The sequence below is a fragment of the Arvicola amphibius genome, chromosome 3 (genome assembly GCF_903992535.2).
Source record: "Arvicola amphibius chromosome 3, mArvAmp1.2, whole genome shotgun sequence".
In the NCBI taxonomy this organism is placed as follows: Eukaryota; Metazoa; Chordata; class Mammalia; order Rodentia; family Cricetidae; genus Arvicola; species Arvicola amphibius.
This window is the reverse complement of record NC_052049.1, coordinates 174,029,399-174,056,768: the sequence shown is the minus strand read 5'-3', so window position 1 is coordinate 174,056,768 and position 27,370 is coordinate 174,029,399. Positions and strand designations below refer to the sequence as shown.

At 55.3% G+C, this 27,370-nt stretch overlaps 1 protein-coding gene across 3 annotated transcripts; it reads left to right on the top strand.

Annotated features, from left to right (window-relative positions):
• Sema3f (semaphorin 3F) lies at positions 1 to 27,370 on the top strand. 3 transcript variants are annotated; one of them, XM_038323934.1, is made up of 19 exons: positions 1 to 208; positions 3,982 to 4,141; positions 16,208 to 16,368; positions 16,473 to 16,535; positions 16,638 to 16,757; positions 17,509 to 17,601; positions 19,129 to 19,222; positions 20,476 to 20,595; positions 20,770 to 20,909; positions 21,014 to 21,128; positions 21,262 to 21,331; positions 21,475 to 21,619; positions 23,181 to 23,403; positions 23,994 to 24,082; positions 24,213 to 24,254; positions 24,437 to 24,594; positions 24,754 to 24,821; positions 25,057 to 25,190; positions 26,037 to 27,370. In XM_038323934.1, the coding sequence occupies exons 2-19, from the start codon at positions 4,030 to 4,032 to the stop codon at positions 26,445 to 26,447; spliced, it is 2,358 nt and encodes a 785-aa protein (XP_038179862.1). In that variant the 5' UTR covers positions 1 to 208; positions 3,982 to 4,029; the 3' UTR covers positions 26,448 to 27,370. The 3 variants fall into 3 exon arrangements, with proteins under 3 accessions (XP_038179862.1, XP_038179864.1, XP_041910731.1); XM_038323936.1 differs by lacking the exon at positions 17,509 to 17,601; XM_042054797.1 differs by lacking the exon at positions 1 to 208 and having other exon boundaries at positions 1,520 to 4,141.

The window sequence follows — 27,370 nt, the reverse complement described above, 5'->3', positions numbered from 1 at the left end:
GGCCTCGGCTGCTGACGTGCACTAAGCCAGTGGAACCAGTGAAGCCGCGATCGCGGTGTGGATCCCGGTTTCAGGCTCAGAGGCAAGAGGGCGCGGACAGGGCCGTGGCCCCGGGGGGCCGCTAGAGCGGACCGGCCCGACGCAAACCTCTCCGCTGCTGCGGCGGCTACCACTGCCCGGGCGCCCAGGCCCCGCCGCCGTGGACGAGGTGAGTACAGAGGGAACGCGACCCTCCGACCCCACTGGGACCCGCGGCACTGCAACTCCTTAGAAGTGTACCGTGCGCGGGATCTGGCGAGCCGTGGCGCACTGTCCGCGGGCACCAGGCGACAGGACGAGGATGTGCTTCATACCTGTCCCGGCGGCGGGGACCCCGCGGCTTCCGGGCGGTGTAAAGATGTGTGACCGGGTGATATGGCCTGCCGGGTCACCGCTGTGTGAAGAATTAACTTTTTCTACCCCCGCAAGGTTTTGGGTGGGTACCCTCACCCTCGCGGAGTGGGAGTTCGGATCCTTCTGTTCTAGTCTTCCGCTGACGCCTGCATTAGCACTGTTTCCTAGTCGGTGCGCATGCACTGCCTCAGTGGCCCTAGTCTGAAGACAGGTCTGCCTCGAAGGAAGGTCTAAATGGGAAGCCCTCACGTGGAGGGTCACCCGGAACAGCAGGGCAAGAGATCTGCCTCCAAAGGGCTTTTCTTCCAGCCCTTTGCCGACCCTCTGGCCCCGAACTGCATTTTGGTCCTGCTTGGATTTAGGGGTTTCCCTGTATGTGAGGTGTTGGTAAGTTGGAAGAGCCTGCAATCAAGCTCCAATTTGAACCACGGGCCCTAGTGGTGAAGTGGGCAAGGGACAACGGGGGTGAGGGGGTTCTCTAGGGCAGGTGGGGAAAGGAAAGTGTCAAGATGAAGGGGCCTTTGGAACTAGGGCTAGGGGCCCCGCTGGACCACTAAGTCCTTATTCTTTGAAATAGATGCGTTTTGCCACCCGTCCATTAACATCTGGGGAATCGAAAGCTGAAACCTCCTTCATGTCCACCCTGGAGCAGGGCCAGGTGGAAGGACTCCTGTCCCCGTGAATTCGCTCGGTTTCTCCAGTATCCGCTACCCTAGTTACAGCCGGGGTGGGGGGGGGGTGCCCAGAGGAGTGGGATGGAGCAGGGCCTTCTCCGGCTGCTCAGGGGGTGTGCCTAGATAGACCCGTGGACTAGGCAAGGATGCAGGCATAGCCACCCCCACTGTTCCCCCTTAGTTCCAAAGGAGCCAGGCCCGGAAGTAGGAAGGTGGGGGTTGGCGAGAAGGCCAGAAGCCCGGCCTCAGCCCCCGCTACTCTGCATACCTTGGTGGGGGGGTAGGGATGGAGCCTGGCCCAGGTGACCTTGACTGGGAAACCCTGGCCACAAAAGGGGGTTTCAGGCCCAGCAGGTCTGCTTCCCGACCCATGAGGTGTTGGGGGAGGGGGAAAGCTAAGGATCCAGGAAGGAGTCTTGGGGTGGGGGGGTATAGCTGAGGAGCTGATGGGGTGCTGTTAGTAATTTTCTCCCTGCGTTCCCCCATAGTCCTGTTCTTGCCTCTCTTCGATGGAGGCAGTTGTTAGCTGGAGGAGCCAACCTCCCTTTGCTGAGACGGGCTCCCCCGCTCCCCCCGACACACACATATACACGCACACTATAAGCTTGGGAGGTCTGGATCAGACTGAACAATTTGACCACCTGGCCCCCTGTCCCGCCCCCAGGTGCCTCTGGACCCCTTCCTCTGTCCGCCCCTTCCCTGCACCCCTTGCCAGCCCCAGCTCCTCGTTTCTTTGTTCAGGCGTCTCTCCTCCGTCCCTCCCTCTCTCCTCCCTCTCTCCTCCTCCCGCCTGCTGCCTCCCTCCCTTGTTCCCTCCCGCCAGCTTTCTTCCCCTCCTTTTGGTTTTTCCTCCTGGTGGGCTCCCAGGTGGCGGTGGCAATTTTTCCCCTGTCCATCTACCTGAGCTGATTCTGACGTGGGGGTTTTGAGGGGGCTAAGGCTGAATGGAAGGGAGTCTGGGGCTGCCTGAAGGAAAGGGACTGTAGGAGCCCCCTCCCCCTTTCCTCTGTCCTTCTCCATCCTTCTCTTTCCTCTGTTCTCACCGCTAGGCTGCCGAAGAGGGACCCCGAATTTGGTCTTGAAGTCCCAAGAGACTTCATTACCCCCCCATTTACCTCTTTCAAGGGCCAGAAAATTGTAGGAGGTCCCTGTAGAAGCCTCATGGGAAGATCCCCTACTTTTCTGGACACCTTGAGTGAGCCCAACACTAGCTTTGGTGACCCTGACCTTGTCACTGTGAAAATGGATACTGGAAAAAGGAGGTCATGGGGGGTTGACATGAACCCCCTGATCAAAGTTCTCAGGGACTCAGACAGCATCTAGCCCTCCTAGCTTCCTTGAGCCCCACCCCACTAGCAGGTCAAGTTCTTGAGCAAACTCCTGCTTGTAAAGACCTGCGTGGGCACGCAGGCGTGGATGTGTGGATATGCAGGGCTGCTCATGGGGGCCTCCAAATTCACCCTTAGGGTGGTGGAGGCTGCACAGCCCTTTGCTCCCCGGCCTCCCTGCCAGAGCCTGCCTTGAATTCTGTCAGCACTAGCTTTGTGCCCCCAGCAGACTGGGGGAGGGGGCTGGGGCTGGTTCTCCCCTCCCCCAGTCAGCCAGCCTCCCTGGGAGAGAGCATCTGGGATGGGGAGATCTCGAGGAAGGAGAGGTGTGCCAGGCACTCAGCGAGCACCGCTGGAGCTGCACTTCCTGTCTGAGGAACCACCAAGTGGTTTGCCTTGGCAGGAGAGGCAGGGCTCCAGGGCTGGGGGCTGGGTCTGAGGAGGGCATTGGAGTCCAGAAGTCCACAGTGGAGCCCTGCACAGTCCTGGCTGGGCGAGTAACAGGCCACCGTATCCCAGCCCTATCCCAACACATACACACCCTGGTGGCCTGAAAATGGTCTCGTATTGCCTCCCATGGGAAAAGGGATAGACAGGGCAGATCTGGGGATGAGGCTGTTATTCTTAATGCCCCCACCCCCAGTGCTCCTGGGTGGGGGATGGGAGTTGGCAAGGGTTTGTATCGGGAGGAGCAATATGTTTCAACAACTGTGCTGAGCTGCGTTTATCCAACAGCCAGCCTGCCTGGGGAGACAATATTTGAAAAACACAGTATTAAAGTTTGGACCTGCCAGAGATGTGGGTGACTCTGAAGGAGCAGTGTAGCTGGTACACAGTTTATCACAGGTCCACTGGCCATTCTAGTACCCTTTCTGATTCCTGAGCTGGTACTTCTTCATGGAGGAAGTCCTTCTGCATGTCTAACCTGGGTGCTTCCTGTTTTCTGCTTTTTAGTAAATGTGAGTCCTGCTATTCTCTGGCTTTTCTTTTTTGGCTGGTGTCATCTCCCCTGCTTTGGGCCATCAGCGTGTCTCATTCTTGCTCCCCGTTCTCCCATGATTCCCCTCCACTATTATTAGGTCCAGATTTTCCTGCCCTGGGAGGAGTGCATTGGCTCAAGCAGAACTAGGAGTAGAAGAGAGGGCCTCTCTGCAGGTTGTGGGCACAGTGTGGGAACTTGCCATGAACCATAGAGGGGTTTCTATCATCTGCATGTGTTCCAGCATGTAACTGAGGGACAGGAGAGGGTAAGGCTGTGTCTCCAGGTACTCCCCTCAGTTCTGGTGCTCCCAGCTACTCCACTACAGCTTGGACTTCAGGCTCGTTGGTGACCTGCCCCCAGACAAAGGAAGGCAGGAAAAAGTATGAGCTTTGTCCTGAGTCTAGAGTTGTGAGTATGGAGATGCTGTCACTCTGTTGAAGGAGGGAAACTGAGGTAATTTGGTCAGAGGTTGAAAAAGGGAAGGTAGGCAGGGCGGCTGTTTGCTTGTAATCCCAGCACAGGAGGATCGTTATAAGTTCTCCGACAAAAAAAAAAGGGAACAAGAAAATGGTTCATACATTTTTCTAACTTGTTCTCTTCCCAGGTGTCCAGAGAATTGGAGCCTGGTCCCTGGGCCCTCGGCCCCTCCACGATGCTCCGCACTGGCCTCATCCTGTGGGCTTCCCTGCTGACCGGGGCCTGGCCTGCCGCCCCCATCCAGGACCAGGTTCCCGCCACACCTCGCGTCCGTCTGTCATTCAAAGGTCAGAGACTACTTTGCTCCTCCTTCACGCCATCCTTCCTTGCAGCACTGGCTTTCACTGCAGATGACAGGATTACCCTGTGGGGCAAGCTCTGCAGTCACTTGGGGAAGGATGGAGAGAACAGGATCTATTAGGAAAGATAGACCCCGGAGGATGACGGAGAGGAGACATTACTGGGTTCTCTGAGCTCTGGCTCTCATAGGTGGGGAGATGCTGTTGTTAGCTCCTAGGGCTGAGCGTCAGACCATGAGGTAGACCAGAGCCTCTACCAGCTGGAGGGGCAGGCACACAGTTCTACTGGGTGTGTGGCCACCCAGGCAAGTGTTCCAGGGTCCGTGAGGGAAGGGCACTGTTGGCTGTGTTGTGTGGTGAGGATTGTGGGGAAATAGAGCGCTTGGTGAACTCGGGGAAGCATTGGCTGTTGCTGAAGTGAATGCTTTGGGAAGTCACTAGACTTTAGTGGGGGGCTGGGTCTACTTCCGTCACCTTGCACCCAGCCCACCCGGCAGATGAACACACAGTGATGTGTTTGCTGGACACTTCCTCAGGGGATAGTGTGTGTGTGTGTGTGTGTGTGTGTGTGTGTGCGTGCGTGTGTGCGTGTATGTATGTGTGTGCTTGTGGATGTATGCACACTGTAGGCCCTGGGGTACACATGCTCTGCTGGGGTTGGGGGATCTAGAGTTCCTGCTGAATTCTGTCTTGGCCATCCTCTGGCTAGAAGCAGCGCTGGCCAGCCTCCTGCCCTGGGTGGGGCCAGTTCAACCCGGGCTGGCCAGATTTCCCAGCAGCCATATTGGGTGAAAGGCTGAACTGACCTTTCCTTCCTTGGGCTTGGCTGAAACCCAGCCCCTGGCTCATCACCATGGCTCCCTGGCAAGGCCCCTGGCCTCATCCCACCCACACCTGGAGGAGGGATGGGGGAGTGGGAAGTGGGAAGTGAGCTGTCCTGATGGGCAGACAAGAGTTAAAGGGTTCTAGTTCCTAAAGGGCTTCCTTTCCTAGACTTGGGAAGGTGAGATATTTATTCGGCTGATACTTCCACCCTTCCCTGGTGGAATTCCTGGGAGCAGATTAATAAATCTTGATGGGGCCAGTCCCCCCTGCTCCCTGCCTAGGACCACTGAGTGTTTCCTCCCCCAACAAGAGAAGGGAGGGGGCTTGAACTCCACACCTCAGGACCCCTGGGTCTACCACTTTTGGTATTATTTTTATTAAAATTCATGCCAGAAAGCAAGAAGACATAGCACAGCCTCCTGGGTGCTCCTTTTAAACCTTGTCGAACCTCAGAGGCAAAGGGGAAAGGGCTTTGCTCCTGTTTTCCAGAGGAAGAAACTGAGGCTCAGGCAAGGGCAGGGCCAAGGTCAGGCCAGGAGGCAGAGACAAGGCCAGAAATAGAACCCTGGTGTCCTGGGCTTGCTGGCGCCCACATCGAGTTGGGTCGATTCCCTCTCAATTAGCTCTGAAGCCGACACCCACAGTGACTAAAAGCCCAGCTTCCTGGCAGCCAGCCTACGGTGTTGTTTGCTGTGCCTGTGTGGCTTGGGTAGGGTTGGAGGATGCTTGGGACTATCCCATCTTGGGACTTTGAACGTTTGCCTAGGCAGGTTCATTAGCCAAAATGACCCCCGCTCCCGTTCTCACCTGACCTCATGTCCTAGTATTATGCCTGGATGTGAGCTCAGTTTAGCGGGTGCTCGAGCACCTACTGTGTGCTCCACTTTGCTGAGCCCTGGGAACTCTGCGGTAAACAAGATGAAATGCCCATAAGGAGACTAACTGAAAAACACTTGCTAGGTGGCCCCACTGAGGGACCCAGGCCCTGTGTGACCTCTCTGCTACTAGTGGCTCTCAGTGAAGAGAGCAGGGACTGGGGTCTCACAGCCAGTTTAAGACTGGAGAGGAGTGGGGTTGGGGGCCTTCCAGTCACAGCCAGTTTAAGACTGGAGAGGAGTGGGGTTGGGGGCCTTCCAGTGTGCACATACGGGGTTCATAGAGAGTTGCTCTCAGAAGCACTGTTGGTAATGTGGACTTTGTGAGTCTATTTCTCCTTCCTCTTTGGAGGGACACAGCAGCTGGAAGCCAAGGCAGAAGATGCTGGCCTTTTTTCTTTTTCTTTTTTTCGGTTTTTCAAGACAGAATTTCTCTAGCTTTGGAGCCTGCCCTGGAACTAGCTCTTGTAGACCAGGCTGGCCTTGAACTCACAGAGATCTGTCTGCCTCTGCCTCCTGAGTGCTGGGATTGAAGGCGTGCGCCACCACCGCCTGGCTGAAAATGCCCGTCCTGATGTGCTTTGGGTGTTGTAGCAGAACTTGCTACTTCACTGTATTTGGCTAGACTCTCCTGGGCAGAGGTACTGGTGTGAGGGGCTACACTGCCCAGAGAAGATAAAAGAACAAAGGCAGGAATTAGACCAGCTTCCAGCTTGTAGCCCACCCATCCGCCCAGGCACCCCAGGTCCAGAGCCAGCGGGGCATGAAAGCAAAGGGGCCCTGCGCTCATTTGGACTGGAAGACTTCTGTGTCCATCTCTTAGCAGCACAGAGGAGCCAGGTGGGACCACCACCTTCCAGGACAACAGGGGCACCAGATGTGTCTTCTCTTCCTGCTTCTGGATGCCTGCTGGGGATCCTAGACAGTAAACCCTTCCTCCTTCCCCTGATGGGGCCTGGAGTCCCCTTTGCCCAGAATCCCAAGCCAAGTTTGGGTGGAAAAACTTTTCCTTCCCCTACCCTGGGCCACCCTAAATCCTGGACACCACCTCCCTAACAGCCGTAGGGAGGTGCCAGGCCCTGCCAGGTCCTTTGTTCTGTGTGGGGAATGTTTACTTTTCCCCAGGAAGCCAACCCCCACCCCAACATGCCACTGCTGTCTGGCTGGCTTTGGCAAGGATTTGAAGCTGAGAAATGTTTGGTGGGAGAGACGGATCTCGTGGTGACGGATCGGATCTCGTGGTGACGTGAGGCAGCTGGGCTACTGGGGAAACTGAGGTGCAGGAATAAGGAGAGGGAGAGGGAGAGGGAGCAAATGGTCCTTGGGTGGATGGAGAGCAGGGAAGAAGCTGCCAATAATGGAGGTGAGAGTGGACGCCTTTGCTGAGGTGAGAGCCCAGGTTGGCTTTGACCCCAGGCGCACCTGGCTCCTCAGCGAGGCTGAGCACTCTGTGGGCTGGTCCCTGCCTTCTATCTCTCAGTGCGGTGCCCACTCCTTTGCATGTGGCATAAGTGGACCAGGTTGCTTTTTCTTGTTGGAAATGAAGGGAATGAGTATTCACAAGTCATTTGCTTCACCCTTGAGGGTGGTGAATAGGAGTTGAGGTGTAAGGGCTTGAAGCAAGCCTTGACAGAGCCTTGGCCCAGGCTTCACTGAGGGGTAAGGGCAGGACTGGAGAGCTGGAGTATCACTCTGGCCCCTAGGGGTTCCCTGAGTACCCAAACTTTATGAGGAACTTGTAATTGCCGAGAAGTAAGAAGGAGGAAGAGGTACAGGAGCTGAGGCCAGTGGTGGCATCAGGGAGCTAGGCAGGGGTCAGGTGGCTTTGACAGCTACAGTGGGTTTGGAGCTCTTACCCTAGGGAGGGGTAAGCATTCCAGGATGAGCCAGGATGACAGTTGGCTCTGGAGGAGATGGAGGCTGGATCTCTGTGATTGCAGAAGGCCCAACTCACTCAGGTCAGGAGCCTCGGCCTTTAACCCAGTCTCACCCCAAGCTTTGGATGGGGCGCACTGGCTGAGCCTTTCGGAAGCCAGGGCCTTGTCTCAGGCTCTGGCATGTCGCCCACCCCGCCCTGCTGGCTCTGACTTCCCTTGGCACTGTGCTGGGAGCTGGTGCATGCTCGAGGAGTAAATCATGTTCCCTGGCAGCCCTCACGGCTTCGTAATCGTAAAGAATTTAAAGAGAAACTGCCAAGATACAAATCTTACCCAGGGCCCCAAAGGCATCTTTTACCCTGTGGCTTGGGAGGCAACGAACCCCAAAGAAGGTTCTTGGCTGCATACACACCTGTGTGTGTGTGCACGTCCCTTCTCCTTCTCCAGAAACGATACCTCTGAAGGTGGCTTCAGGGCCTTGACTACTAGTGACCTCCAGTGCCTCCTTCAGTTGGAATGTCACGCTGATGCCGTCAAACTCAGTCCTATTCTTGGTGACTGTGTGATTTCTTTGAAATGGCTTAGGCTCCCTGAGCCCTGGTTTCCCCCTTTGTAAAGTGGGAATGGCACCAGATGTAGGCCGGGCAGGCCTTGAATTTGAGATCCTCCTGTCTCAGCCTCTGGGGAGGCCGGGATTATTCGCCTGTACTGCCAGACCCATCCTGGAAGGAGCATCCCGAGAGCTGCCTTGCTTACATCATGATTATCATTAGACCTGGAACAGTGAACTTGCCTCTGTTCCCACTGCCTTCTGGAAAATGGGGCCAGGAATAGTTATGACTTCATTGTGGTATTGGGAGGATGAATTATGTGGATATGGTCACTGTCCCCAGCAGAGAAGAATATCTTAGTGACTAGGATGGTGGCTTATGGGCAAGGATTGATGGGGGGTGCCTCAAGGTCTTCTCAACCTTCCAGAATTCTGACCTTTGGTTAGGGAGATGGTTCTTGGAAAGGACCTTCTGGGGAGGGGTCAGGAGGGAGAGACTTCTTCCATGGGTTGGTAGAAGGCAGGCAGGTTTCATGGGTGAGGCAGCCTTTCAAACAGAGAAAGAATGGTACGGAAAGAGGAGGGGCAGAGTCAGGGTTCAAACCACCCAGCACCCTGCGGCCTTTAGCTCTGTTTCCTCGTGGCCGAGTCCAAAATATAGGTGGTGGGAAAATTTCCGTGGTAGAAATCCATTGGTGGGAAGTAGGTGCCAGCCTCCCGCTGAAACTGGCTCCCAGAGCCCGACTTGAGCACCTGGGCATCTGCAGTGACCCCTCCTGTGGGTTCTGTTCTGACTTTGCAGCCTGTTTTGGGGTGGCTTGGCCCAGAGCTATCCTGGGAATGTGAGTCCTGCCTCAAGGGAGCCCATGGAGAGGCAGAGAGGATTCCGACTGCATTTTTCTTAGAAATAGCAAGAGGGTCTTTGCCAGAGTCTTGGATGCCAGAAGGCTACATACAGCCTGAATCCAAAGCCCCGCTCACGTGGGTGCCTGAGCTTGGCAGGCCTGCAGCTCCCAGCCAGGCTGCTCAAGTCCCAGGGAGAGGGCCTTCTGGGTTCCAGACCCTGACCCATGGTCCTGACATAGCAAAGAGCAGAGCTGGGCAGTGGCTTCTGGTCCGGGCTCAGCTAGGCCCACTGGCAAACACCCATCTGCCTGCAAGCATCAGCTGTCTGGGGCTGGCTCTACACGGCAGGGACAGACACAAAGCATCAAGCCTTTCCCGGGGCCAGGAATGCTGGGAGTCTAGCTCTAGTCGTGGCTCTAGCAGGTCCCTTCTTTCCTCCACCCCCACCTTCCACTTCTCCTAAATACTACCTTGTCTTGACTTTGACCCGATCTTTCCTCTGACGCCTCCATAGCTAGCCAAGCACCTTATTTCTTCCTACATGGGACTTGGTGCTGATGCCCTCATTACCCTCTATGGGCCTGGGTCCTAGGGATCATATACAATAGGCAGAGTAGCAGCTGGAATCTGGGCTTCTGCAGCATCAGAGTTGGGTGGCACTCCAGGGGGCTGCAACAGAGAGGCTGTGATTTTAACCCTTTCCTGACCCAGCACCACTACAATCTCCAGGATTGGCTCTGAGCATCTCTGCCTCGGTTTCCCTATAAGAATGTGAAGGGGTAGGGGCTACTTCTGTCTGGGGCATCCTGTAAGCATAGTGGGAAGGGCCTGCAGGGACTCTGTGAGTCTGAGGACAGCAGAGACGATGGCTGGGCCTCGGGCAGGGGGAGGGTCTTGACACCCACAGCCTGTCGTCCCATCCTGGCCTGTCTGTCTGGGTGATTTATAGCAGTAAATGAGCCATGGAGAGTTTGTTGTCTTTTGCAGTTGTGGGGGTGGAGGAGGAGGCTGTAGTGGAGGAAGGAGTGAGGAGTTTCCGGGCCAGGTCTGGAATGTGGGAGGAGGGGTGAGTCCCTGGGCCTTTGGAGCTGGAGACCTCTGAAGACTGATCCACTCTTTCTACCTGAGAAGTGGATCGCCATTCCCCTCGGGCTGGCCCTTTCGTTCCTTTCACATTGCTTGCTGTACATTCTGGGATTCTGGGATTGCCTGGCTACACTGGTCACCTTCTCCCCCCTCCCCTACATAGGGAGTCTCTGAACTGTGCTGGGTCCTACCTGGCTGATGCCCATGTGTGTTTTCATATGGCAGCTGTGCGTGGTACTTGTAGGACCTCCTGACCTTCTGTCCAACAGTCCAGACACCATGGGGCCATGGGATAGGTGGAATTGAGGGAAGGCATCGAGTCTAGAGAGCCCTCCTTTGCTGGGACAGAGGGTCAGCAGTGATTGGACATCCCTAGGACAAGGTGTGGACCCTTCGGTTCTGGGCTTGTGTGTGCTTGATTGGAGTGTCCTGACCCCGCTGCTCTTTCCCTTGGGCTCTTCCTGGCTTCAGAATGAGCTGGCTCCTAGTCCCTTGTCTGCCCTCTCCTGGGCGGAGCAGGTGGGCAGTGGGGCAGAACGGCCGTGGGAATAGCAGGCCTGGGCTTGCTGGCCCCAGCCCCCAGCCCCCAGCCCGAGATGGGAAGGAAGAGTGGAGGAGCTTTAGTCCATCTGGGTGGCTCTTACTGGAGCTTGGTGTTTACTGAGTAGCTGGGATGTTTACAGTAGCCCTTAAGAAGCGGCCCCTTGTTCTAGAGGATTTCCCATCTGGAGGGTCCCATCAGGGTTTCTTCCTACCTTTCTACCTCCCTACTCCTCTGGGATAGAAGTACAGGATTTAGGACCTGGAACAGGAACGCTTACTCCTCTCCCCCTCCCCTGGAGTAGATTTCCTGGAAGTGGCAACTGTAGGTGAAATACGGTAACTGGGTTCCCAGTTCAGACATTTAAATTAAATTCAATCAGAGTGGTTATTGAATATAAACACGCGGAGTCATTTACATGTTAATTATGTTGAACGGACTATGAGGCCATAATTAGTTGCTAATTGGGTGAGAGCGGCTGTAATTGGTTTTGTTGGCATCGACCTGGCTCACCTGCTTGGTGGTGGGGTGCCATGCCTGTGAATCCTAGGAAGGCTTCCGGCTTTTATAATGCCTGGTCAGGAAGGGGCCGCAGACATAACATAGTGGTTTAGGGTGGTCTATTCCCCAAGGAGATGCAGCTCATCACCAAGGCGAAATCCTCATTCTGACTTCTAGGGTTTCTCAGGGAAAAGGTGATCAGCAACGGCAGTCCCCCTTGCTCAGCCCCAAGTGAAACTCGAGTTTGACTGTATATATTACATGTTATTATATATTAGTGCCCAAGGGTGGGCCCATGGCAGCAATGGCAAGTACTGCTGCTGTTGATAGGGCCCAGAGTTGACCGGGTCCGTGGCTGAAGTCTTGGCTTTGGGTATGGTATGAGTGGGGTAAGTGCCCTGAGCTAGTGGGTGGAACATACTAAGACTTCTGGGATGCCCTGCCCCCAACTCAGTCTGGCTGGGGCTCCCAGGGTTGAAGAGCTGTGGCCAGGGGCTGAGGCCTTCCGGCTGGCCGCTCATTAAAAGAGGATTAGGCTGGGAGCCAGGGGGCCAGGCCAGCCCCTGGGCCTTCCTCTGGGGCCCCTCATAGCTTTGGAGGAGTGGAAGATGCTAAGGGTGACCCTTCCCTAGAGCCCATGGGAATGCTGAATGGGGATTTCCTGGGATCTACCACTTAATGTCACTGTTACTGCTTTATATCTCTATATATTTTAAATATATAAGATATAGATCTATCTGGTTTGCCTCAGTTTCCCTCCTCAGGTCGCGAGGCCTATCTTCCTGGTGGGTGATGCACTAACAAAGATCTAGATTGGCAGCCCCTTCACACCCAATCCCATTTCTCTTCAGCTCAGGGATTAGGGCTGCCACTAACCCACAGGAGGTCAGAGGTCAGAACTGGGCTACAGGGACCTGTCTATCACTCCCTCGTCCCCAGCCCTTTGGGGGGAGGTCACGCTGTCAGTCAGAGCCTATTGCTTTGTGGAGCTGTAACCAAGGGGGCGGCACCCACCTCTACTATGAGACTCTTCTTTTTGCAGAAGCTCCTGCCTCACTGGTGGCAGGTCTGATGTCCAAGAGACACACAGTAGGGTGTGGGGCCCGCCCACTTGGGGTCTCTGGGGAGGGCTGTGGACACGCCTACTGGCTTCTTTAGAGTAAGGCATCAACCTTGCAGAGGCACTGAGATTGTTCCTGCCCCTGGACCTTGGCCAGGCCATTCTGGGGCAGGCCAGTGTCTTAACAGCCACAGGGAGAGGTCTGGAAGCTGGGAACGGCTGCGGAAATGAGGTGTCTGATGCCAGAAAAGGCTCTTCCTTCCCATGACGGGAAAATCCTTCCCGGATGCTACCCCACCCAACCTGTGCCCAGCTTGGGTGAGAGCCGTGGGGGAGGCTCTTCCCAGGAAACAGCACCCAGGCCACCACCCTCCCCAGACAAGCTCAGAACTCACTCTGACTGAGTCTTACCGTCATGCACTGAGCAGAGTTCAAGACTGTCTGAAGACATGAGTTGGCCGGGTCAGCATCAGCACCACACACACTGATACCACTCAGGCCCCCGGACCCTGTGGGCCCAAGTCCCTTACAGAGTATTGGACGTAGTAGGATCTGCTCATACTGCAGGTGTCGGCTAAGGGTACCTGCTTGAGCGTCCCTTCCCACTCTGAACCAGGCTTCTTGGGGAGAAGATAAAAACCACAGATCCTTTGTCCTGTGGTACACAGTTTAGGTAGGGTAGGTCAGATTGCCCCATGGTACACAGGGTAGGTAGGGTAGGTTAGATTGCCCGTGGTACACAGGTTAGGTAGGATAGATCAGGTTGCCCCGTGGTACACAGGGTAGGTAGAGTAGATCAGGTTGCCCGGCAGCAGCCCGGGATGTGAGATAGTCGTGGAGCTGATTTTTGTTTTCTCCTGACATCCAGCATGAGTGGCATTAGCCATTGAGTCTTGAGTTAGCAAAGCTAGAGCCCTACACATGATTCTCTCTAGACCCTGGAGAACTACCTATCTCTGCTTTTCTCTTATGTGTGCTGGCTCTGATGAATTGAGATTTATCTGTGCTTCTGTGAATGGGGCTGGGGGAACATGCTGGCGTTACGGAGGTTGGGGCTGAGTCAACAGGAAGCCTCTTCCGTCCCTGTGGCCCTCTTTGCCCGTCTCCCCAGCACTAGGAAATGGGGTAGCAGAGATGTGAGTGGGAGACAGACGTCCTTCGGTGATGGTGACATCTGGAAGGAAGCCTGCTTCCTCAGGAAAAGATCTGGGAACCCCAGCCCATTCTCTGGTCCCCCTTGAGACAGATTTCCTTCAAGGATGTGTTGAGGAGGCAAGAAGCGTAACAGCCCTCATGCTACCTTGAATGTGAAATTTAAGACGCTCATGAAATGTTCTAGACTGGAAAACGAAGCTCAGAGCCAAGGGTATTTCAATGGGGGAGGCAGGGGGTGTGTCAATAAGGGCCATAGTGGAAATGGAGCCATAGCCAAGGATCCCTGACCTCCCTCTGTCCTCTTCTCCAACCTGCATTGCCTCCTGGGGACTCCCCGCCTCCACACCATTTCCACAGTGACTAAAGCATCATGTCCTGTGACACCAATCATTGACGCCATGTCCTGAGGCCATTGAGAGGAGTCCCTAGGGTCCTGAATCACATCTCTTGATGATGGAGGACGAGTCACCTTCCGGCTCTCCGTCTCCTGGCAGGCAGTCTCCCATCACCAGGACTGGTTTCCATAGCCCCCCAACCTTCAGACATCAATCTTCATGCAGTCTGCCTGTCACTTCCCTTTCCTGTACCCTGATGTCCGTCCTCACTGATAAACCCCCCACCTGGGGCAGACTGGAGGAGATAGTGGTGGTGTATCAACATACATCAAAAAGAGCCTTCTGTTTCCTTTCTAGAACTTTCTCTCCTCGTCTGCCCAGTGATGCCTTTCTTGTCTTTCTCACAGGGAGGTGGGGCCCTGGGAGCAGAATGCTGGTTTGGACTTGGATCTTGGTCCCTGATAGTCAGCATAGGGTAGGGTCTAGGTTAGGAGTCCAAAAGTGAATAGGGATGTGGAAGCATGAGGCTTTGGGATTATGTCTGCTTGAGTGCCTGGAGGCTAGCTCTCTGAACTTTCTACGACTGACCTAGGTGCTATTAGAAGGTGTCCACTTGATCTTCTGCCCTCCTGTCTTCCATTGCCCCTGATGTGCCCCCCAGTGCAGCAGGATGAATAAGGCCACAATCAAGGCCATGCCCCCAGCCAGGGTATAAATAACCCCTGGCAGGCTGTCCCAGCCTGGGGGGGCTCCACTGGCAGCCCCACTTCCTCTCTGGCCACTTTGCAGCCCTGGGGGTGGGGGAGTGTTTACTTTCCTGTTGTCACTGTGACTGGGTGGCCAGGCAGGAGACTCCGAGTGACCCAACAACAGGTGCAGGACAGGTGCCCGGGCTGCCCTGCCCAGGACTTCAGAGGCGCCGCCGGACAGGCGGGTGAGGCCATAGCCAGGCAGGGATCGGCCCTTTGATCTTTCGGCGTTCCTGCGTCCCTCTGTCCCAGTGGCTGGCCAAGGTCATCACCTATACTCCCTTGTTGCTACATAATCAGGTCTGAGCAGGGCAAGGCTTCTCTTTGCCCTGCGATTCTAAACAGTAAGATCCTGAACCGGACACGGTCTCGGGCCGACGGTCAGATCTCCTTCCTCCATAGCCCAGCCCAGCCCATCCCCTTCATGTGCCCTGACCAGCTTGCTGGTTTCAAACATCTCTAGCTCATCCTAGGGTCTCTACAGACCAGCTGGAATCAAAGCCAGGCCAATCAGGGACAGCCACCTGCTGGTGCCACCTTCGGGCTGTGTCCCGGGCTTCAGGTCTCAGCTGTTCTCTCTCCAGGTGCCTGGTCGTGGTCTCCCACTCAGTTGCCCCACCTGTGAAGTTGGGTGCCAGCTGTGGGATCAGGGAATGGGCATATATACTCCAGTAGTCTCTCATCTGTTGCAGGACACATTTGCATACCTGTTTCATGTGTGTGCATGTATGTGTTCTGTATGTTGCCACCTAAGCCCTCTTTCTAGTGGATATTCATGACCCTCAATCATAATTTTTACCTCTCCTGAGCTAAAAATAGCTGGAGTTGAACGGGGGACAGGCTTACCAAGTGAGCCTTTCAGCTCCCCCAAAGACAGGTTCCCAAACTTCCAGGAGTCCCGTGTGCACTGTTGGCCTGTTGTTGGCTGAGCTACCTGTCATTTGTCCCGGGAAAGGCATTGCCTTAGTGTCCTGAGAATGGGAGTCAGGGCTGCTGCAAACAAGCAGAAGGGAAGACAGAAGGCCCAACTGTACCCTGCCCTTGGCCCCTGGCATGGGGGAGCCTCCTTTCTCACGCTGACACCTCCTGGCTCAGTAGGCTGAGAGTCTCATTAGCAGCCTTGTGGGGTCTGATGGACTGAAGTTCTGTAGGGTGTTACGGCTCCTTCGGAACTTTTTAGTATCTGGCTAGCCTGTTTCAGGCAGGTGGAGACCTTGAAGGGTGCCAGCTGTGTCCTCTGCCTGGTGGTCAGCTAGGGTGAGGTCAGGGTACCCAGGCTCTGTGCCAGCATCTGTAGCGTGTCCTTACCCCGCCCCCACTTCCACCTGCTCATTAACCCTTTCAGGCCCCCACACACCTGAGCAGACTCTTTGATGCCATCACACACCCTGGCTTGCACCCATGGCCCTTTCATTGGGATTAGCTTGGGCTGCCTGTGAATCAAGGGTTTAGCTTTGGGTGTGGCCCCTTCTCTGGCCTACCCACACGTCCCACTTTTTCCTCCATGCCTGTCAGCAACTGGAGGGGGAGCTAAGTAGGCGCTGGGAGAGGAAGTGGAAGTTTAGAACAACCGTGCCCCCCTTCCCCGTGCCTCTTTGTCAGAGGGAGTTTGTCTCTTGAAGGCCCTAATTGGTGTCCTGCTCTTCATCCACAGAACTTAAGGCCACGGGTACTGCCCACTTCTTCAACTTCCTGCTCAATACTACGGACTACAGAATCCTGCTCAAGGACGAGGACCATGACCGCATGTACGTGGGCAGCAAGGACTACGTGCTGTCCCTGGACCTGCATGACATCAACCGAGAGCCCCTCATTGTAAGGGCTGGCCTGGAAGTTGGGCAGAGCAGGGTGACGGGCATGGAGCCCAGGGTCAGGGGCCTGGCCAGCAGGCTGCATCCTCTAACCTCCATCTTTGGCAGATCCACTGGGCAGCCTCGCCACAGCGCATTGAGGAGTGCATACTGTCAGGCAAGGATGGCAACGTGAGTGCCTTGGGGTCCACGGAGGGTGAGGCCGTGACCTCGGAGAGGGAGCACATCTGGGCAGGTATCTGAGCATCTGCACGGCTTTCTGTCTGGCCGCAGGGAGAGTGTGGGAATTTCGTCAGGCTCATCCAGCCCTGGAACCGAACACACCTGTATGTGTGCGGGACCGGTGCCTACAACCCCATGTGCACCTATGTGAACCGTGGCCGTCGTGCACAGGTGAGTGAGCTTCCAGCCTGGCTCTCTGCTGTCCCCTCTGGTGGCTTCACACTCCAAGGTCCTGATGGAAGGATGGGCTTGAGCCCCACCCATTCTTACCACTTCCAAGCCCAGTGACCTTGGGTGAGTAAGCTGTTCAGCTCTCTGAGCCTCAGTTTCCTGACCTGGAAATGGGGCTCACGGTTCCCTTCTAACAGGTCGGTGTGAGGAAGAGGCAGTGAGTTAGCGCTCTCCAGCTAGCACTGTGCCTGGCGCATAGTAAGCATTTGCCCCACACGGGGCAGTAATTCTCTTGGCTATGCCTGTGGATCTTCACCCAACCGCCAAGTCAGAGGGCCTGGTGGGGTCTTTGGTATCAGAAGGCTGGAAACCTGGGTCAGCTTCCACCATTGTGGCCTGGGGGGAGAGCTGCCTTCCTCCCCTTGGTCCAGGGGTTGGGAAAGCTGCCCTTTTCCCCAGTTCTGCTCCACCCTGCCTGCTTCTGCCCTTTTCCATTTCCATGTGGGCATGTATGTGAGTTGATGTAACCTCGTAGGGCTTCTGTGAGAGTGACTGAACATAAGGGGCACATGCGTGTGCAGGCGTGTGCCAAGCCTGTGTGTATGTGTGTGTACACATGCATATACGTTCTCTGGGGCCCATGTGTTCATGTGTGTTCCTGGCCTGTGTGGTATGAGAGGCTGGCAGCCCAAGCCCGCTCCCCCAGCCCCTGCCACCCCCAGCTCTAACTCTCTATTCCTCGTCTTCTCAGGCCCCGCCATGGACCCAGATGCAGGTGGTCAGAGGCCGAGGCAGCAGGGCCACAGATGGTGCCAACCGCCCGACGCCCACAGCCCCACGCCAGGTGGGCCTCATCCTTCTAGTCTTTTGCCAAGCCAAATGACTTCTGAGCTCAGTTTGCCCTGGGCCTGGCCCCAAGGCCAGCTTCCCCAGTATCTCCCTCCTCCCTCATGCCCCCACCCCATTCCCGTCCCTTCCCCTGCAGTGCCCTCAGGTTCTGAAAGCAGCTCCAGCTGGACTCCTGTCAGCCTCAGTGGGACCCCTGCAGGCAAGAAATCCTGAAGCCACCAGGTGGGGAAGACAGGAGTCCTGGGGACAGTTGTGCCTCAGTCCTGAGAATGTGTGTGGAGACACACAGGAGCACATGCCAGCCTATGCTTGGGCACATCTTTTTATCCACAGAGGGTCTGGCACATGACTCCTATGTGTCTGTTCCCATGCCTCCTGTGGGTCACGTAGCAGATACAGGAATCCTGCACACTCACATATGGGGGCTCTCTTTTGAGGCAGTATATCTGTCTGTCCATTAGTCAAGATTGGGGGTCTGGGCTGGGTAAGGCAAGCTGGGGCTGGGCAGGGGCGGGCAGGGGGGCAGAGGCTGCCGGTGAATGACAGCATGTGAGTATGTATGAGATTACATGTTTGTGCATGACTGTGTGTGTCCGGAGTGCTGAAGATCTAAGGCTGTCTAGATTCTGTGTGTGCGCGGTGGGTTACATGTGCCGGTTGTGTTGCCTGCCGGTCTGTGTGCAGCCCCTGTGTGTACAGGAGGTTACGTGTGCGAAGTGTAACTGACCTTCCCATCACCATCCTGCCACTCGCTGCCACCTTCCTCTGTGCATTTCTCCTCTTCCCTTGCCCTGCCTTTGCCCTGCCCTCCCCACCAGGCCTGCGAGCTCTCCCTGGTCCCAGAGACTTCACAGGCCTTCCTAGCATCTCCCAGGGCTAAGTGGGTGGTGTGAGGATAGATGGCTGTTAGCTTTGTGAATCCCACATGGTCTCAGCTGTCTCCCCCCTCCTCCAACTTGGCTCTCTGGGGAGATGTGGAGGGACAGAAAACCAATGACCTTTGGGTCCATCCTGAGGTCCACAGGTAGAGCAAAAAGCCTGGAGACAAACCTTGAGCTCCCTGTTTGGACCTGATCCTAGGAGAATAAGACCCCAGGCCTTATTCTTATTCTAACTATGACCCCATTCCTACTCAAGTTTGCAGCCCCTCCTTGGCCCAGGAGAGGCAGCTATATCTCAAAGTTCAGGCCTCTGTAGCCCAAGGGGGTTTAGCAAGCATCTTCCTGAGCTAGTTGGTGTGGAGGGACTTTAGCCCATATAAACCCACCCTGTGGTCCCCAAGACCTGGACCTCTGAGACTTGATTTTTAGTCCTTGCCTGAGACATAAGATCAGAAATTAGTTCCCTTGGAAATACCATGGGCCTGCCCCAGGAGATCTGGATGGATGGAGTTCAAACCCAAGGATCCTAGGGGATGGATTCAGGGTGTCCCTTGGGGTTCATTCTTGCCTAGGAACCTTATGAAATTTATCCTTGTCTGTGGGACTGGCCTGGATGTGCTGAGCCCCTCTCTACCCTGCAGGATTACATCTTCTACTTGGAGCCTGAGAGACTGGAGTCAGGGAAGGGCAAATGTCCATACGACCCCAAGCTGGACACAGCCTCAGCCCTTATCAGTGAGTGCCTTCACCCCACCCTGGTTCTGTGGTGTCAGTATGTATCCTTTGCCACTAGAAGGTGTGGGGGTTACCAACACTCCTGAGCTGACCTTGTCAGAGAACATGACCATGTCCCATTAGCATACCTGGAGGGGGTGAGGGCACAGGACAGTTTCCTGGGTGAGCTGAGAAGCAGAGCTGGGTGTATAAGCCTCCACCCAGCCTTCTGGATGGGACACTGAGAGGCCAGGTCTTCCCCGGAGATACCAAGTGGGGTCTTTGCAAAGCCTGGAACCCTTAGAGCCATGGCTTGCCTACAGGAGAGATAAGCTGGGTTTGTACTGAGAGTGGCATGTGGGGTCCCGTAGCTCCTTCATGTGTCGAAGAGACCGGAAGAGGCTCACACAGAGCACCCAGACCAGCCGGGGAGCACACGTTTCCGTACTGTGCAGGTGTCTGGGAGAGTTGGGGCTCTTCTTAAGGCAGTGTCCTATTGGAGACTGGAGCCGCTGCTGCACCTGCTGGAAGCATGGGGAGCTTGCCCCTGGTCTCGCCCTCTGCCTGCTTTTTGACTGTCCATAATGTCCATCCCCAGGGCATCTCATACAGTAGCTGCCAGGTGCTGTGCCACCTGCAAGCCTGGGAAAGGTCCTTGGGGCGGGGGGCGTGGCAGGTGCTTTCCCCTTGGTGAATAAGAAGGCAGAGTCCAGAATAGGGGCTGTAACTGGGGGGAGGTAGGGCTTACTCTGGAGACTCTCAGAAGGAAGATAGGATGTGCTGGAGCCGGCTCAGCAGCTGAATTTTCAGGAATTTTGTGATCCAGTAGTTAAATACGGCTGTTATTGAAAATTAAATTATAAAGGCTCACAACCAAATCAATTGTATTAAAACAGAAGTAATGGCAGCAAAATATAATAAATGCTCAAAATTTATTACTTCCTAATTGTTTTACTACATTGCCACATTGTAATCTGGCTTTTGAGGCTCTTTAGGCCTGTTACAATCATGTGGTAGAAGTCTTACAGGGTGACACTGGCGTGTCCTCCCAACTCTGTGGTGACTACAGGTTAGCAGCTTGAGACAAGCTGAGATAAGGGGATCCCAGGAATTGGCTATTGCCACTGACAGTTCTCCTCCGAGAACCAGTTGTAAACACTTAACAAAAGATAGGATCATGCCCTGGGCAGCTCAAAGTGTGTGTGGGGGCATGCCTCTGCCTAGGAGTCCCCGAGTCTGAGCAGTCCCCTGACTGACGTCTGACCCCCCTACAGATGAGGAGCTCTATGCAGGAGTGTACATCGATTTTATGGGCACTGATGCAGCCATCTTCCGCACGCTTGGAAAACAGACGGCCATGCGCACTGATCAGTACAACTCCCGGTGGCTCAATGGTGAGCACCACCCACAAGCCCTTAGTGGGAAGTGTGGCTGTGGCCTGCAGGGTAGCTTTGAGCCTGTGACTGACTCACTTGGGACTGGGCTGGTTTCTTGTTGGAGTCTATTGGGGAAAAAGAAACAGCCAGGATATCCATGCTGCTGACCCCTGCCCACCTGTCTGCCCGCAGACCCTTCATTTATACATGCTGAGCTCATCCCTGACAGCGCGGAGCGGAACGATGACAAACTCTACTTCTTCTTCCGAGAGCGCTCTGCAGAGGCTCCACAGAACCCCGCTGTATATGCCCGCATCGGGCGCATCTGTCTCGTAAGTGTCTGTGAAACTCGGCTGCCTCTCCCTCCCCAGACCTACTCCAGCCAGTCTTGGGGTGAGTGAGTTGATCTAATCTGGCTCCCTGCCCACACCTCCAGAATGATGATGGCGGCCATTGCTGCCTCGTCAACAAGTGGAGCACATTCCTGAAGGCGCGGCTCGTCTGCTCGGTGCCAGGGGAGGATGGCATCGAGACCCACTTCGATGAACTCCGTGAGTGCTCAACAAGCTAGCAGGGTCCTCTAGCTGTAGAGAGTGATGGGGGATGGATCAACGGTGGTCAGAGTTCCTCTGGGGGCCTTCTCCCTTAGGCAGTGTCCCCAGTACCTTCTCTCTTTTTTCCCAGAGGATGTGTTTGTCCAGCAGACCCAGGATGTCAGGAACCCCGTCATTTATGCTGTCTTTACCTCCTCAGGGTGAGGTTGGCTCAGGCCATGCAGTGGCAGGATTGGGGGGGTTATGGCTTGTGGAGGACCCTGGCCTCGTTATGAGCTGTTGGGTAGATGTGAACTGGGGAGGGCCATGGGTCCATAGCAGTAACCTGCCCGTTTGTACACAGCTCCGTGTTCCGAGGCTCTGCTGTGTGCGTCTACTCCATGGCTGACATCCGTATGGTCTTCAATGGGCCCTTTGCTCACAAGGAGGGCCCCAACTACCAGTGGATGCCCTTCTCAGGGAAGATGCCATATCCCCGGCCTGGCACAGTAAGTACCCCATATGTTTCTCTCTTTGTAGACTAGGCTAGCCTCCAATTCAGAACTCAGAAGACTACCTGCCTCTGCCTTCTGAGTGCCAGGATTAAAGGCATGTGCCACCACCACCCAGCTTTTTTTTTTTTAAACCTTGCTGTCTTGAGACTTAAGACTGTTTATCCCTGGCTGGCCTGGAACTCACTAAGTGGATCAGGCTTAGCTCAAACTCACAAAGTTCTGCCTGTCTCTACCTCCCAAGTGCTGGGATTGAAGGCGTGTCCTCTGGTTTTTGTTATTGTATGTGTATGGGTGCTTGGCCTGCGTGTATGTCTGTGCACCACATGCATACCTGGTTCTTACAGAGGCCAGGAGAGGACATTGGATCCCCTGAACTTACAGATGGTTGTTACCTCAATGTGGGTGGGAATTAACCTTGGACTTCTAAAAGAGCAGCCAATGTTCGTATCTTCTGAGCCATCTTCCTAGCTTCCCTGCTTTGTTTTTAAGAGGCCTCCCCGACCCCCTGCAGACATGGACTCCACTCTAATGAAGCTGCCAGTCAACAAGGCAGTGAGACATAGCACACTTAGAAACTTCTATTCACAGCCATGGTAGCACACACCTTTAATCCCAGCACTTGGGAGGCAGACCGGTGGATCTCTGTGAGTTCGCAGCCAGCCTGGTCTACAGAGTGAGTTCTGGGACAGCCAGGACTGAGAGGCCCTGTCTCAAGAAAAGAAAAAAGAAAAGAAAAGAAAAGAAAAGAAAAGAAAAAGAAAAGAAAAGAAAGAAAAAAAGGAAAGAAAATTACTATTCACACAACACATCAGGCTGTAAGGAAAGCGGCCGCCCAGGGTTCTGAGGCAGATGGGGCCTGCTGTGGTGGGCTGCCCCATGGAGGGTACTCTAGGAACCTTTGTGAGAGATGGAGTTTAGAGGGGCAGAAGTCTGGCTGGCTGGCTGCCAGCAGGGACATGATGAGGAATAGGCAGGATCAAGCCATGCTTTCTCTGTGTGGTTGGTAACTATTCCACTTTATCTGAGTGTGACCTGGGTGGGCGTGCCCCAGGAGACTGAGTGTGGGAGCTTGGCCATGATCTGACCTGGCACAGTGGCAGGTGTGTCTGTGGGGTCATTAGGACTGCCCCGGGGAAGCTGGTCTCGGAAGGGGTCTGGGAAGGCTTCCTACCAAAATGAAGCTGGAGTTGGAAGGAGGACAGACTTGAGCCCAAGGCAGAAGCAACAGCATTGGGGAGGGGGAAGCAGGTCTAGTGTGTGTCATCGTCTTGAGGCCAGCAGCCCAGCTTCACAGGAAAGAGCGGTGAAACCAGAGGGACAGCCAGAGAGGAAGGAGACAGCTGGGCAGGGATGAGGACACGGGAAGGGAGTGGTCAGTTCAGCCAAAAACTGCCACAAGGTCATGATGCATGATCTGGTGGGAGGGAGAAGTCAGGAAAGGATCCAGAGAGGGAAACAGGTAGATGTGGAGTAAGTCCTGAAGCTTCTCCTGTGCTCATGGGTCCGCGTGTCCCACCTGGACAGCCTAAGACTGATGCTTGCTATCTGCCCACAGTGCCCTGGCGGAACCTTTACGCCGTCAATGAAGTCCACTAAGGATTATCCTGACGAAGTCATCAACTTCATGCGCAGTCATCCGCTCATGTACCAGGCTGTATACCCGCTGCAGCGGCGACCCCTGGTGGTCCGTACAGGTGCACCCTACCGCCTCACCACCGTCGCTGTGGACCAGGTGGATGCAGCTGATGGGCGCTATGAGGTGCTTTTCCTGGGCACAGGTACCCACTGCTGCTCTCAGACCCTCCCACACTGGGCCCACTGGATGGGAGGAACTGATCCTGGGGCCAGACTCTGCCCAGCTAGGGGTTGCTTCAAACTCATCTATGGGAACCTTCTCTCCTTGACCAGAATAGCCAGAAAAGTAGGAACACCAGGCACCTAGGGGCCCTTGTATGACTTGAAAAGACCTTAGGATGCATGGCTCTAACTGCTTGCCCAGCAAGTACACACACACACACACACACACACACACACACACACACACAACACACACGTAATTATACTTGTCACAATTATGACAGCTCCCAACTCAGTTGCCCATTTTCTGTTCTCAGCAGGGCCCAAAATGAAAGTCTCGGTGTGGGGGGCAGACCCTGGCAATGACCCCCTTTGTCCTGTTCTAGTCTCTCCCTGCCCGCCCCTCCCCCCTTCAATTCTCCTCTTCATCCAAGGGAGGCCCCTGAACCTCAGCATGGAAGCCCTACTCCACTGCCCTAGAGGAGATGGGGCTTTGGCGGGGAAGGGGCTGAGGCTTTGCCCCTTCCCCAGCATCCTCAGCCCCACTGAGGTCCTGCCCGGCCCGTTCCAGACCGCGGGACAGTGCAGAAGGTCATTGTGCTGCCCAAGGATGACCAGGAGGTGGAGGAGCTCATGCTGGAGGAAGTGGAGGTCTTCAAGGTAGGTGAAGCACCGCCCAGTCCTGCCCACAGCACCTTGCCCCTCTCTGGCCCCCAGCCTCTAACCTTAGACCTAAGTCAGGACCGGGAGGGTTCCTCAGGGTCCCAAACTGACCCCTGTTTTCTTCCAGGAACCAGCAGCCGTGAAGACTATGACCATCTCTTCCAAGAGGGTGAGTTTTTGGCAGTGTGGACTGGGAGTGAGGTTGGAGCCTTCGTCCCAGTGGGGTCATGCCCTTGGCACAAGGATGGGGAAAGTGAAACATGAAACAGGGAGAGAAGGAGTCCAGCCCGACTAGCTACCCAAGGACTGTCTTTGGGAAGAGAGCTGACACTGCCCCACTTCTGCCCCCAGCAACAACTCTATGTGGCCTCAGCCGTGGGTGTCACACACCTGAGCCTGCACCGCTGCCAGGCATATGGAGCTGCCTGTGCTGACTGCTGCCTCGCCCGCGATCCCTACTGTGCCTGGGATGGCCAGGCCTGCTCCCGCTACACAGCATCCTCCAAGAGGTATAGAGCACCAGAACCTTGGGTGCTATCCACAGCTCTGGGAGCTCAGAGGGGTGGGAGCAGAGTGGAGCATGGGTAAGAAGACATAACTGCCCTGGGGTGCGGGAACCTGGGAGCAAGCCCCTCAAGAACACTCCTTCAGGGATTATCCTCATCCAGGCGGAGTCGCCGGCAAGATGTCCGCCACGGGAACCCCATCAGGCAGTGCCGTGGGTTCAATTCCAATGGTGAGTGAGCAACAGCCCTTCCTGTAGGGTGCTTCTCAACTATGCCCACAGACACCCCACACACACACACCGTGAAGATGCAGATGACTCCCTGGGTGGTGGGAACCTTAGGCATAGGATCAGGATGTTGTCCTGTCTTTGTGTGTGGGTGCCCCTTGATGCCTGCCTCTCCCTACTGAACAGACTGATGCCTAGGAGCAATGCTGCTTCCACTCAAGGCCCTCTTGATCCACAGCAAACAAGAATGCCATAGAGTCTGTGCAGTATGGAGTGGCCGGCAGCGCGGCTTTCCTTGAGTGCCAGCCTCGCTCACCCCAAGCCACTGTGAAGTGGCTGTTCCAGCGAGATCCCAGTGACCGGCGCCGTGAGGTGAGTTCCTATGTCCCACAAGGGGCAAATTCTGCACTGTGCGTGTGGGAGTTCCTGTTTGCAGTGGGAGCCCGTGTGGGGGAAACAGCGTGGCAGCCAGCCCGGGGCAGCCTTCACTCTGTGAGCCCCTTCTAAGTGCCCGCCCTGACACCGAAATCACTGGAGTAAAATGAGTTACATAGCAGCTGTGGAATGGGCTTCAGTATATGGAACCATTCATAGGCTGGCTTCATTTGATAAATATTCCCTATCTGCGCCGGGCATGGTGGCGCTTGCCTTTAATCTCAGCACTCAAGAGGTAGAGACAGGCGGATCTTTGAGCTCGAGGCCAGCCTGGTCTACAGAACAAGTTCCAGGACAGCCAGGGCTACACAGAGAAACCCCGTCTTGAAAAACCAAAAGAACAAACTATTCCATATCTGTACTCTGTTGGGGTATCCTCCTTGTATGAAACATCACGTGGGTGAGCTCCAGTATATGGAAACTCTGTGGATATTTTCTGGAAAAGCCTTACCGGTGTCCCTCTTTATGTGGAAATGGTATGTGGGTGCCACAATTGGGTATTCTCATTAAATGGAAATTCTGTGTGTGCTCCAAAATTTTCTCATTCATTGTTCAGAACCCCTAACCCCAGGGTCATCATCCACGTCCTGAACTTGGAATATGTGTGGATCCTTATTCAGATCACTCTCATGTGCAAGCAGTACGTGGGCTTTTTCCTTGGTATGCGGAAATACCACGTGGGTGTCTCTGCTTGGAATGGCCACGAAAGTGGTCTCATCTGGAAGCTGGCTAGGGCTGTGGAGTGGTGACCCAGCCCCTGAGCCCCCACCCCTACCCCTGCAGATTCGTGCAGAGGACCGCTTCCTGCGTACAGAGCAGGGGCTGCTGCTTCGCGCCCTGCAGCTTGGTGACCGCGGCCTCTACTCCTGCACGGCCACTGAGAACAACTTCAAGCACATCGTCACTCGGGTGCAGCTGCATGTACTGGGCCAGGACGCCGTTCATGCTGCCCTCTTCCCCCCACTGGCTGTGAGCGTCCCTCCACCTCCTGGTGCAGGTCTCCCCACACCTCCTTATCAGGAGCTGGCCCAGCTCCTCGCCCAGCCGGAAGTGGGCCTCATCCATCAGTACTGCCAGGGGTACTGGCGTCATGTGCCCCCCAACCCCAGGGAGGCTCCAGGAGCTCTTAGACCTCCTGAACCCCAGGACCAGAAAAAGCCCCGGAACCGTCGTCATCACCCTCCGGACACATGAGGCAGCTGCTGGAGGCCTACATAGGACCAGCCTAGCCCCTCATCCCTTTTAATATAAAAGATATATATATATATATATAAAATATCTATATTCTATACATACCCTACCCCTGCAAAGACAGTATTTATTGGTGGGTTGTATATAGCCTGCCTTAGTGGCAGCATTATTCAGAACTTAGACCCGTGTTGGTCAGCAATGGCACATGACTGAGCATGCCCAGCCTGGCCCAGGAAGTTGCCAGGGACAGGCCAACCACACAGTCCCCAGACTGCGGAAATCTTGCTCAACAGCTGTCAAGATCTACAGAACACAGGGAGGGAGCGAGCCCTATTTGCCAGGGCATGGACCATATACCTTTGCTGATGAGTTTTGTCAGCTGTTCCGTGGCATAGACATGGACACCAGGACTGCTGTGGCGTCTGAGGGTGGGGCCTGAGGGCACTCAGAGAAGGGAGGACGGGCCATCACAGGATTCAGGCCCCTGCCTGGGTCAGGGGTGCTCAGTCAAGGCCAACCTTTCCCAGGTATTTATTCTCTATTTATTGGGAGCAGAAGAGAAGTCTGCCTGGGTGGGGCAGGACTTTTTCTTCTCCCTTCCTTGCCTGTCCTGACAGGTCCACCCCACTCTACCTCCTTAGCTTTTCCTGTGCCACCTTGACCCGTGGGGAGAGAAGCAGTGGGCTGGGTGCAGGTGTGGCTCAGAAGAGCCCCCAGCCCTGAGGGTAGATGGGCCATAGTGGAGGCCCAGGACCTGCAGGGCATCCCCAAGGTTCCCTTCTGCCCACCGCTTCTGGTGATGGGTGTAAATAGCTCTGGGGGCAGTTGGGTAGATGGGGGAGGGGGCTCCTGCAGCCCTCTGCTCCCCAGGCCACAGCCGCTCTTGGGGTTCCATCTTGCTAATAAACACTGGCTCTGGGACTAGA

Coding starts and splice junctions, on each gene's coding strand:
- Sema3f (XM_038323934.1), top strand. CDS start 4,030: ATGCTCCGCACTGGCCTCATCCTGTGGGCTTCCCTGCTGACCGGGGCC. Junction 16,369..16,472: donor TCAACCGAGAGCCCCTCATT/GTAAGGGCTGGC, acceptor CATCTTTGGCAG/ATCCACTGGGCAGCCTCGCC. Junction 21,332..21,474: donor GCTGTCTTTACCTCCTCAGG/GTGAGGTTGGCT, acceptor GTTTGTACACAG/CTCCGTGTTCCGAGGCTCTG.